General features: G+C 32.2%; 1 protein-coding gene across 1 annotated transcript; it reads right to left on the bottom strand.

Annotated features, from left to right (window-relative positions):
- Positions 1–10,045: 10,045 nt before the first annotated feature.
- On the bottom strand, positions 10,046–12,569 carry LOC113874335 (fluoride export protein 2-like). The gene is made up of 6 exons (XM_027512564.1): positions 12,231–12,569; positions 12,042–12,119; positions 11,487–11,585; positions 11,196–11,388; positions 10,567–10,985; positions 10,046–10,267 (listed from the first exon to the last, which is right to left on the bottom strand). Exons 1-6 carry the CDS (start codon positions 12,567–12,569, stop codon positions 10,046–10,048), a joined length of 1,350 nt encoding a protein of 449 aa, XP_027368365.1.
- Positions 12,570–12,843: the final 274 nt, after the last annotated feature.

Genomic DNA, 12,843 nt, shown 5'->3' with positions numbered 1-12,843 from the left:
CATTACACATATTCATCTCAAAACACATCTTATCACGATTAAAGAAAAGATCATGGCATTACATATCACAATGTCATATAAAGCATATTCTCATCCCAACACATATTATATTCCACAGATTCACAATTTCTTTTACTTTTATCGTGCTTATCGCGCCCTGTGGTCACAGTTATTCGATGACTCTATCCTGAGGTCTTACACATCCATGTAAATAGTCGCTGAATGGCCCAATGCAATACAGATACAACGCATGCAATAGACAGTCCCTTAGCAAAAGTAATGGTCAGGAGTCAAGTTGGGAAACGAGTGTGTGGCCATGTGCTGCATTCGAACACAATATTCCGTGCACAATCCCGAATGTCACTAACACCCTACATTTCCCCAAGATATACCATATCGTCTCCATCTTCCACTCCCCCAGTGTATCTCTGTAACTATTTACATCATATTCTTTTCCATCTTATACTCTTTCGAGTATATTCACATGTTTATATATGTCATTTATCATGTGCACACATATTTTTCATTATATTTCCACATACTTTTCATCATATACATCAAACCATGGCATATTAACAATACACATCATTTTTACATGAAACACAATATATTCAAACATGAAACATCCATCTCTTTGTATATTTCATATCACAAAATCATAAAATCATATCAACCATCGTCAATATACCTTATCATGCCCTATTTGAACATAATATCACATTTTCACCATGTATTATCATAAAATCACATAAACAGCTAATTATTCTTACTTTTCACCGATTATTTCTCATAAAATAGGGATTATTCCACATATAATCACATACATGACAAGATCTATGAGAATACAAGTAATAAACATAACAAAATGATAAAGTAGAGCCCTCTTACCTCAAAACAGAGCTTTTACAAAAATTTAACTCTAGAACAGAGGTTTTCCTAAAAACATCATGAACATCTATAAGAAAAAGAAAGAAGAAGAGAAATGAACGGTAAATCTAACTTCAAACTTAAAGAAACTTACTTGAAATCCTTTAGAACGGACGTAGAATCACAGATCTGAAGAAAAATCTAAGTTTAGGAGGTTTTGTATGGGAGAAAATGGTGAGATATAGCCTTAGAACCTTTGAGAACCTTGTATAGGAGTGAAGAAATGAAAATTTCGTCTGAAACCCCCTTTTTATAGAAAATTTTTGAAAGTTACTGTTCACTGCTGGAAACACTGTTCACCGTCTTACTGTTCACACCAGAAACACTGTTCGCGGTCGCTGTTCACGCCAGAAACACTGTACACACGTACTGTACACGAATTGTATGCATACTGTACGCGGATGTGACGTCAGCCATGACGTCATGATGATGTCACTGATGACATCACCATCACTGTACATACGCGGTTTCACTGTTCATATGCAGTTTACTGTTCATAGGTGGTTTCACTGTTCATAAGCAGTTTACTGTTTATAGGCGGTTTTACTAATTTTTTTTTTTAATATAAATTCTATCCAAATCTAATTCCAATTTATACTTTAACAAACCTCATTTTATTTAAATCAAAGTATGGGATGTTACAGAATTCGCTACCTTGATTATATATGTCAATGTTCATGCGCAAGTATATCCGTCAAAAAGTAATAAAGAGTTCTAAAATAAGTTCTCAAAATATTATCCTACAAGGTTGTTTTCAATTACCAAGAATTTCTTAATTTAATTGTTTGAAATTTAAAGATGCAAAATTAAATAAAACAAGGATTTAAATATAAAACTAAGTAAAAAGAGATTAAAATAGCATGACCTCTAACAATAAACTAATTGAGAAGAACCTGGGACATATGGTTTCACCTTTACAATTATTTATGTTCTCTTTTAGATTAATTCTAATTTTAGTTTTTCTATGATTGTCAATCACTCATACTAAATCTATTAATTAACACACAATGATCATACAATATTAACAATCTTTTCCCTGAGTTATTATCCCCAATGATCATGCAAGATAAAAGGAAGAGAAAGTATAAAGAAATTATTAGTTATTAAAATAATAACAATTGAAAGAGAAGAACTAAGCTTAATCTACCTAATTCTTTATCTTATTTTACTTTTTAGGTCTATTAATTACATGTGATACGATTACCTACAGTATAATTAATTATGATATGTTTAAGAATTATCAATTCTAAGCATATAAATATAGTGTAATAATATAAACACTAATAAAAAAAGGAAACATAAAATTATTATTAATCATAAAGATCTCATAAAGTCGTGCAATGAATCCACCATAACTCTAGTTATGGATTTAACTAAACATCATATAAAAGAAAGTCCAAAATAACATTAAACAAATATATAAAACTCGAAAAATAAATACAAACTAAAAGAGTCTACAATGGAAAAAAGATGAAGAAAGCTCTTAAGTCCAAACATGCGCTCCCAAAACTCTAGTACTTGTCAATGAATGACTAACACTAAAATTAAGGATGTAAAAGAGATATGTAAAAGGAGTAAAAATAATTATATTGAAAGGATGCCTAAGTCGTTGCCCTGAGGTTTCTTTTATGGGGTTTGAAAACCTTTTTCTTGAAGCAAGCGCAACTATGTTAGGCAATATGCATGGTCGTGCATATGGTCGAAGCATGGTTGTGCTAGTTGCTAGGTTATGGGCATGTTAACTAATGCAGAACCCTATTTTGCAATCAATTTGGTCCCAAACTACACATAAAACAACTATGGCCTTCTCACATTAATCTACACAATAATCACATAAATTAGTGTAAAACCTGATAAATTAATAATCACAAATAAATATATAAACTGTAAAAACATGCTAAAATATAGACTTATTAGTTAATAATATTATGATGACAGGAAATTCTGTCAAGGAAATTGCTAGCATCAAAGACATTCTCCATTCTAATTTTTTAATTAAAGATCTTGGTGTGTTGAAATATTTCCTTGAATTGGAATTTCTCTTTGTCAACGCAAATATTGTCTAGATTTATTACATGATTCATGTCTATTAGGTTGCAAGCAATCTCCCACACCCATGGACAGTTCACTTCATCTTCATTAAGATTTGAGTGAATCTCATATTGATCCTCTTTCTTATAGATGGTCAATTGGTCACCTTATATACCTCACTAGCACTCAACCTAACAATGTCTTTGCTACACAATAGCTTAGTTAATTCATGACCAATTTGACTCAGCACACCTCCAAGCTGCTATAAGAATCATTCATTACCCTAAAGGTTGTCCAGAAAAAGGATTACTCTTTCATAGAGATTCCCATATTCAACTCCTCGGTTTAAGTAATGCAGACTAGGCCGCTTGTGTTAGCTCTAGGCAATCTGTGACTAGCTATTGTTTCTTTCTTAGAAATTTTTTTATTTCTTGGAAGACCAAAAAATAAAACATTGTTCTCGCTCATCATCTAAAGCTAAATATCATGCTCTCACCTTAGCTACTTGTGAGTTATAATGGTTAACTTTTTTGCTCAATGATTTGAAAGTTCCTTGTTCAACAATTTTTCTTTTATCACTTTTGGTATTATCAACATGAGTTATTACTCAATGTATATTTGTATACATTGGATTCCGTAATAGATAGTGGTTTTATCTTACATCATTACTATTCAGTCTTTATCTTTTTCCTTTTATTTAATTTAATTTATAAAACATAAAATTTTAGAAAAAAAAAATTAAATTATCTTAAACCTAATAAGCTTATAAATATAAGAATAATAAGAGTAAAATATAAGAATCAAATCTTGGAAAAACATTTAGTTTTAAAATTTTATAACTATACAATTATATAAACATGTATAAAAGGTTAATTTAATAAATAAAAAATGTACACGTAAAATAATTCTAAAATGAACCTGTGTTTAAACTTAAAATTCGATATGATCCAATAAAAAAGTTAATATTTGCACTTAATTAAATTTTCTGTATTTTAATTTGATTTTTACGATCTGCAATTAGATTGAATCGGTTAATACGTGATATGCAGCCACGTCGACATCGGAAACGACGTATGCAAACGCAAATTAAAGATTTTCTAGATTCGCCCAGGGAACGTACCGTTGTTTCCCGCCACTAACTTGCCCTATAAAAACTCCTTCGTTCATTGATTTTCTTCCTTCTCTTTCTCTCTATCTTTGTTGTTGTTAACCAGCCAGCCAAGATGATGAGTGAAAGCCCAAAGTCAAAGGCATGCAAATCCTCACCGAAGAGAAGCCCAGGATGCTACCAAAAGTACCTAAAACCTGGTGCTCTTGCCAAGCTTAGGGACTCCAAGATCATGGCAAGACACGGTTCAAGAAACACAAAGATTTCACTTTCTGATCAACTCTTACTGACACCAACATCACCCTCTTCACCCACTCAAGAGGAAGAGCCTTTGAATCAGGATAACGGGATTCCATGCTTCGCTTCCACCATCAATCTCAACCGCCCCGGATGCCTCAGTAGAAAGAAACTCTTCGCGGTTACACCCTATTTCGCACAAGCCAACACATATCAGTTCTAGGGTTAACCAATGTTTTAGATATCTTTGCTATTGTTTTCTTGCAGTCTGTGATGTGAATCTTTGTATTATGTTTGTGCCCTACCACAAGTGATGTAACTATAAATCATGTGTCTTATTAATATTTTCTTTTCAATCAAATGTAAGAAATGAACGATAATACTACAATTAATGGCTTAGTGCGTTCTCAATTTTTAATGCCTTCTATGTGTACTTTATACATCGTATGTGTTGTCTTAATTATGAGTATAGTAAAATGGATCCGTGCCTGTTGAACATCCACTACCATCAATATACTATATTATGAAATGGGGTTGAATTTTTTTATTTTTTTTTTTTGGGTGAATTGAGTAGGGCCGTGTCGGATAATTCATCAAATAATAATTAAGATGTTTCGATTTGTAATTTACTGGGAGGTGCGAAAATCTGGCCATTTTAATGCATTTATTGTGCTAGAGAAATCGCATCTTTTGTTAATTCCTCATGGAGAAAAACTAAGGGAAAATGTGGAGAAAAGAGTTTTAACTATATTGATTGGGGTAGGGGTCGTTGGAACGGGAGAAGAAAACGGTAGCCTGTAAAAAAGTCCCATGCATATCATGCAGTTGAGTGAAGAGATCAACTAAACCAAATCCAACGAGAGTAATAAGAAAAAATATTTTTACGAAACGGAATAGCCAAGAACATGATAAACCTTAGTCAATTTTTATGCCTTTTTTTTTTTTTTCTATTCTTCAACATCATTTTTGCTAAAATTATTGTCGTTTCCCTCTTTTTGAAGTGGGAATCGTAAATCGTCGTATAACCAAGGTTTGTAAATTGTAATCCAAATCATGGATTTAGAGTCTTAAAAAAAAATAGATATATTTAGAAAAGGTAAATTTTATGGTGCATTCAAGATTAAGAGAATATTTTATGCCTTTCACATGTAAAATAATTATCACTGTTAACATTATATATATTAAATATTTATAATAATTAGATTTAGTAGGTATCGTAAAAAAATATAAATATTTTTAAATTTTCAAGATATTAAAATAATCATAATTATAAATTTAAAAAGAGTATAACATCTCCTTTCAATTTTACCAAATGTATGTATTACAATTGCAATCACAGTTTTGAAAACCCCAAATCCTTCGTCTAGCAACCAAATACAAGAACTATCAAGGTTTCTTGTACTTGGTCTTTCATTCTCTCTGAGTCTCTTCTTTGTTATTCTTCTGTCATGATTTCTAACTCAAGTGACTGATGATGTTTTACATGGTAAAAGTTTGGATTCTGAAGGCTGTTATGGTTTCATATACTTAAAGCAATGCATTCATTCATATATGTAATTTAGAGGCTGATCTCTTGAGAATTGTCGTGAACTTTCCGTCATATTATAGGTTCTGCTAACATAGGTCTGATAATATGGATTAGACTCTATTGGATATGTGTGCCAATTAAAATGTTTATTTACGCTTAGATCAGACAAATGTCTTATATTCATTGTCGTATTGCAAAAAGATTTAATTTACTGAAGGATTAAGTTATCCCCAAAAAATTATTCCGTAAGTAAATAAATTTAAGCTAAATTAGGTAATCAACAAAGCAATAAATTAGCAAACAAATTTTTTATATATTGATCAGGCAGAATTTACTATAATATAGTGGATCGATTAATAAAAATTACTCATATTAAACCATAATGAAACACTACGGAAGAAAATGTGGAATACGTTTAGTTGACTTAGTGGAACGAGTCTTTTTAAAACAGATCGACTGTTTAACTGATAAAAATATTGGTTTACAGTTTATTAGTTAACTCATAGCTAAAGTCGAACCGAGTTTTTTAATTTATATAATATATTAAATTAAAAATTAACATAATACAGTAATATTTTAAATTTATATTAATTAATTTTATTACATATTAATAATAAAAATTATATTTTATCTTCATTAATATATTTATTATATAAATTTATTTTAATATAACTTTATTTTTTAATATTTTTTAATTTAAAAATATCTATATAATACATTAAAAAAAAAGTTTAGTTTTAATTTTTTTGTGTAAAACTTTTTTTAAATCCCATCCACCTTTAATCTCAAATAATTCATTTAGCTTTATTTTTAATCAAAATTCTCTCTTTCTTTTAAGATTTATGCTCCATATATTTTGAAATTACTTGCTTTCAAATATTATTTTTGAGTAATTTAATTTTATAGTACACCCTCATTGAAAGAATGATTTATTCTTAATTTTTATTTTATTAAAAATTTAAAATATTAGTACAATACATAATTAAACGATAATATTAAAAATCTTTACAATATTGATACATTTCAATTAAATCATTATTTTTAATCCTTAATTGAATAGAAAATTAATATTTCATTCTCTTGTCAAGAATTAAAAATGCATAGTTATTTTAACAATTTTCAATAAAAAAACTAAATAATTTATTAAAAAATACTTTTTCATAAATATTAAAAACCTCATATTTCATCAATCAAAAATGTATTTAAATTTTATGATTTAACATTATTGAAATAAAGTAATTTCTACTTTATCTTAAGATATTTTATACTTTTATACATGTAAAATAATAATTATTATTATTAATATTATATTAAATACATATAATAAATATAAAAAATTAGTGATTTATCTTAAAAATATATAATATTTTAAAATTTTTAAAATATTAAAATAATTATAATCATCGATTAAATAAAGTATAAAATAATATTTAGCTACTAAGGACATAGTAGCTGTCGTAAAAAATTACAAGATTGTGATGGAAAAAAGTTTAATATGGGATACGGTAGCACATGGATTGAGGAGGCTGCATACGCAAGCAAATGGTAGCCCTAAATTTGCACCCCGCACCTCACCGCATAGAATCCTCCGCCTCCACGCGGAGCGTACCGTTGTTTCCCGCCACTAACATCCCTTTAAATTCCCCCTCTTCCACTGCACCTACTCATTCATTTTCTCTTCATCTATTGTTGCAATGACTATGAGTGGAAGCCCAAACCCAAAGAAAAGCCCACGATGCTACCACAGGTACCTTAAACCGGGTGCACTCGCCAAACTCAGGGACTTCAAGAGACACGCATCCAGAAACACCAATATTCCTCTTTCTCACTTCTTGTTAACACCAGCATCACCTTCTTCCCCCTCCCATGAAGAACAGCTTCTGAATCAGGATAATGGGATTCCTTGCTTCGCTCCCACCATCAATCTCAATCGCCCACGATGCCTCCTCAGGAAGAAACTCTTCGCGGTTACTCCCTCTTTCACCCACGCCGATACATATCAGTTTTAGCCTTAACCACCACGGTTATAAACTCTAGTTACAGTTATTGTAACAATAATTAATTCATCGTAATTTTTTTTTCGTTAAATATAAAATTGAAAGATACAATAACGATTTCTTGAATCTTCAATTTGTTATGCCCTCTTTTTATTTATTCACGTGATCATCATAATGTGTGTGATCTACTAGTCTTAATTGAGGAATCAGATCCATGCTTTTGAAGATCTATCACCATCAATAATGGCATGCATCGTCATTGTTGTTTGTTTGTGAATTCAGTGGGACAATATCGGTAAATAATCAATATTTCGAATCATGATTTAATTTGAGGCGTGAAAACTTTACTACTTTTAATGTACGAATCATCGTGCTCAGGAGCATCTTGTTAATTTCTCGCCGGGGCAATCATAATTTGAAATAAAAGAAAGTGAAATAAATGTGAGTTGAGTACTTGGATCTTCTTCGATTGAAGGTTAGGGTTTTCATTTTAGATGCAAATGGTGATCTGTAGAATGCCTATGCAAATCATGTAGTTGGATAGATAGGTTAATTAAGAAGATGAGACTTTTTTGCTGTTAATAAAATGCTTTAGAACTATGCATCATCATAATGCTAAACCAAATAAAAGTGTAATAGGATTTTATAAACTCACAAGACGGCCCAATACGGATACACAGTCAGTTCCCTTTTGTTCAAATTTTGTTCTTTTCCCTATATATTGTTTTCCCTAAATTCGTTGAATCGTTGATGTTTCCTTTTTGAATTAGGAGTCTTATGATGTTCTCTTGTGTTTGCAGTGCTTTCAGGTTATTTACTGAATCAATAAGGTGCTCCTTTACTTCCTCTTCTGTTCAGTATCTTTTTTGTCATTCTTACTCTAGTTCAGCAATTACATTGAATCATAATTTAACGCAAAAACTAAAAATGTTAGAATGGATCCACATTTGAATGGATTTAATATCAACTAAACACGCCAGTAGTCCTGCAGTATCGTTCTGCTTCTTCTAGTGACTTTTGTGTTTTATTTTGTTAATATCCCACAGCTAACAGAGAGAATAATGTCACACTTTTATAGCCACTAGACGAAAAAAAATTGTTTAATTAACTGTTATATTGTAATGTCTCAAATCTCACTGTGAAATGTGAATTGACTTAATTGGTTATCATTGAAGAATACTCTGTTTTAAATGCGGAAATATGTATTAAATCATCATAAATTAGCATTTAAATATTAGATCCTACAATAGTTACTTCCGCACAATACGAGATAGTGAAACAAAACATTGAGCATAAGAATTTATTGAGCAAAGTTAGACATTAAATTCATCGCACAAAATGTATCCTACACCAAATTAAATATCTGACAAGAAATTACAGAAACCGGATAAATCCAAAGCATTGTATTTAAGTTACATATCAATTAACAATAAGATATGTTCAGTTCGAATAACCATGCCTTGAATAAGTATTTCCTGCCTCATTGACAACTCTACATATAGAAAGCATTGAAGATTGTTGACTTGGGGCAGTAAGCTTGATTAAGCCTCAAGCAAGAGCTATGACTCTAACAAGGATTGGCTAGTCCCTCGGTGTATAGCCAGTTAGCAGGCAACCCAAATGAAGTTTCTCCAAGATAATAAGAAGTTCTGGATCTTTTTGCAGGACACTTTTCTTTTTCTATTAGATTCACTTTGAATGTTACTTCATTAATTGAACGGAACAAGTGAAGATGGACATAGAAGAAAATGGAATAGTGGAACAAATTATAAAAAGTTGGCAATTAATGCATGCTTCAAAAGATTTCACCTTCCATTTAAAGAATATTTGCATAAATTTGTTGGTATAAAAATCATCATTAATATCTTCATGGAGCTTTCATTGATTGTTGGTCCAGGAGGAAGGTTGGTAATAAAACAGAACGGGACTTCATTACCTCGTTTGGGAGATAAATTATAAAATAATGGAGCCAAACTATTGTAATTAACTCCATTTAACTTGTATTTCATCCCAATTAATTGGGCCTTCAAGTGGAATAGGGATAAGCACCGGGCTCAGTTTGTGATTATACTTTTCTCTGACTCTATCTTGATAGAGCCTATTAATTGTGAGTGGTAAATATATTACGGTTTGTGTAAACTGTTCAGTCCTTTTTATGGGTAAAATTTGGAGAAGTTCAACCACATAAAGTATCAAAGCACGCTCCACTTGCACTTGTTACCTGTCAAATCCCTTTGTCCAAACAGGCACACAGTATATTAGGATTCCAGCAGAGAATGAGACACATATTGTAATCACAGCATAGGCATAAGCTCTCCAAGGATTTTTGCTTTCTCTCATTGCATTGAACTCTGCTGCAAAAGTGGAAACAGTACTCAAACAACCCATTAGACCAAATTGTAGACCTGCTACAACAGTATCACAATCTCTGGTGTTGACCTGCATCAGACAGAAAATTCTGGTCATGACCTTCAAAATGTGATGCTGATACTCATACCTTTTTATTGGGAATTCATAATATAGGATTCAGATTAGAAAAATGAAATAGGATTTTACAGAAGGTGGGGCAAGCATCAAGATATACATTAGTACAGTATAAGAAGTTGAAAGAGAATTACCATTAGTATTACCCATCAGAAGTAATTCTCATTCTAAAATATAATTCTGATCATATGATCTCTAGCTTAGAATTGCATAAGGCAGCCAGACCTGAGGGGAAAGAAGTTGTAGAAACTTACTGCTTTGTTCACACTAGCAAGTGCTGCCATAACACTAGCAGCAGACACATTGGCTGCTAGAGTTCCAAATGGAATCCACTTCAACAATCCAGTCCTTCCTAATCCACGTCCATTGAGCCGTGCTAAGAACCATCTAACCCACACACCGAGAGGTCCAACCATGCAGGCAAACCATAACTGAGCATCACTACCGCCATGCTTGAACTCAGCTTTTACTAAAGCTCCACTAACACCCCATAATAAGCCTAACAACACCGAAAGCACCACCATGACTCCCAATTGACGGCTACAGTTGTCCACCTTCCATTTGATCTTAATGCTACCACTTCCTGCATTCATATTTATCCAGTTGAGAAGCCATCTGAAACCCTCGGCTGTCTCAATCCCAAATATGATGGAAAAGGCAACAAGAAACAAGCCTGAAAATTTAAAATCGTTGAATAATTCATATCAACTAAGCCATGATGTGTATAAGAAAAAATACATTCAACTTATCCTATCCACTTGGGATATACTTAGACTTACATTCATACGTTAATTAAAAAAAAAAATATGTAGCGAGAAAAGCTTTGATTGAGACATGTGAAGTTATATACCAGCAAAACACTATTTTAAACGCCCTTATTTACCTATTAGAAATCCAAGTGCAGCGAAGAGCCAGTGTCCAGAAACACTGAGGTCAACCATTTTCTGATTCCAACCACTAAAAGTTGTAAGACTCCCTAAGTAACCAGTTGTTATTGCTATCGCTAGATGCTCCGATATACGAGATATGTCTGCTTTGAACACAACACCAAACCATCCCATAAAAAAAGAACCAACCTGTATGAACATGTAGAATATTCATATCAACATATGTATCTAGCAATTTCCTAACGATTGAACTTGAATAAGGATTTGAGTGTCAAACGGTGACAAACCATATTAGATGGAAGGTCCAGGTAAAGAATAGTTTCGTCACTTGTAACACCAGCAAGCCCAGGGCCAAATAACTTTTGCAGTATATATCTTGTTAAGACCTGCATTTAGTTGACATGAAATTTGTTTTAACTTAATAAGATTATATTTGGAGCAGCTGGAATGCAGGTGCACTTGAGAATTCACGAAGTTTATGACATATCACATGCAAATGCAATTACGTAAATCCTTTAGACTTGGTTTAGTTGTCTTGTCAAATTTCTCAATGTACTAAGGTTCAATTTGGATGAACTACTCTGAAAGTACTTTTAGAAGGAAAAAAAAAAAGTCAAAACATTCTGAGTTAAAATTAACATATGGAAATCAATTTTTTTCGTAAGTTGATGTGCATGAGAACATTTTAACTTCGAAGAAAAGTTTCGTTCATTTTAACTCTTTACTCTCTTCTCTTGTAAGTCCTTGATGGGAAGCTTATCTAAATCACACCAAACACAAGATACTCTTCTTGAAAAAGCGTATACCATTAGCGCTTCAGCAAAAGGTTACTAGGATATTACCCCAAGAATTCCAAAAACTGATAGGTGAAGAAGACATGAAGCATAGTCAAGTAACACAGGTAAACCTTCAGCACGCTCCTACAGGTAGAAACAGAACATATCAATGTGTGAACATGCATGATAAGAACACAACAAACACAGAAACCATAGGCTCTGACCTACAAAACGGTGTTAAAGAGACTCACTCACTTGCTTTGTGTCTCCTGAATTCACTATTGCATTGGTTGAAAGAGACGTGAGTTCAGGTGGTAAAGGCCCAACAGAGATGTTATGATGCAAGAAGGGAGGATATAATTGTAAATTGCCCTCCTCTTGGATGCAACCAGCTGCTCCATTCTCTGACCTGTGGTCAAATGACAACCTGAAACTGCTTCTTTCACTGTACCTTCTGCTTGGAAGAGCTCTATCACCAATGTCTCCAGCCTCAGAAACACTCTCAGCATCATTATCTACCTGAATGCTTATATGACTTGACATACTCAACGAACGCCTTCTGAGTGAAGAACCAACACTGTTTGTTTGATCCATGTGAACACAAGGTGATTCACATTAATTGTTTCTGACTTCTTATCATAATGAACAACATTGAAAACCCCACCAAACATCACTATGACCCATGCAGCGGCAGACTTTTCTTTTATTCAATATTTTTTATATGGTAGGAATAAGATGATTTTACGATGATTAAATTATTTGATAAGGTGATGTTTAATAGTCAACTAATCCACTCTGAGAAAATTATCAGAGGTTTGGATGCTTCAGTCTAACTAATCCGCCTGGAGAAACCTAACATGGCAACAAA

This window comes from Abrus precatorius, unplaced genomic scaffold (assembly GCF_003935025.1).
Source record: "Abrus precatorius isolate BTA unplaced genomic scaffold, Abrus_2018 Scaffold8, whole genome shotgun sequence".
In the NCBI taxonomy this organism is placed as follows: Eukaryota; Viridiplantae; Streptophyta; class Magnoliopsida; order Fabales; family Fabaceae; genus Abrus; species Abrus precatorius.
The sequence above is the reverse complement of the archived record's forward strand: the minus strand, read 5'-3'. Positions and strand labels throughout refer to the sequence as shown.

Coding starts and splice junctions, on each gene's coding strand:
- LOC113874335 (XM_027512564.1), bottom strand. CDS start 12,569: ATGGATCAAACAAACAGTGTTGGTTCTTCACTCAGAAGGCGTTCGTTG. Junction 11,586..12,041: donor CAGTTTTTGGAATTCTTGGG/GTAATATCCTAG, acceptor AACTAAATGCAG/GTCTTAACAAGATATATACT. Junction 10,986..11,195: donor TGCACTTGGATTTCTAATAG/GTAAATAAGGGC, acceptor TTAAATTTTCAG/GCTTGTTTCTTGTTGCCTTT.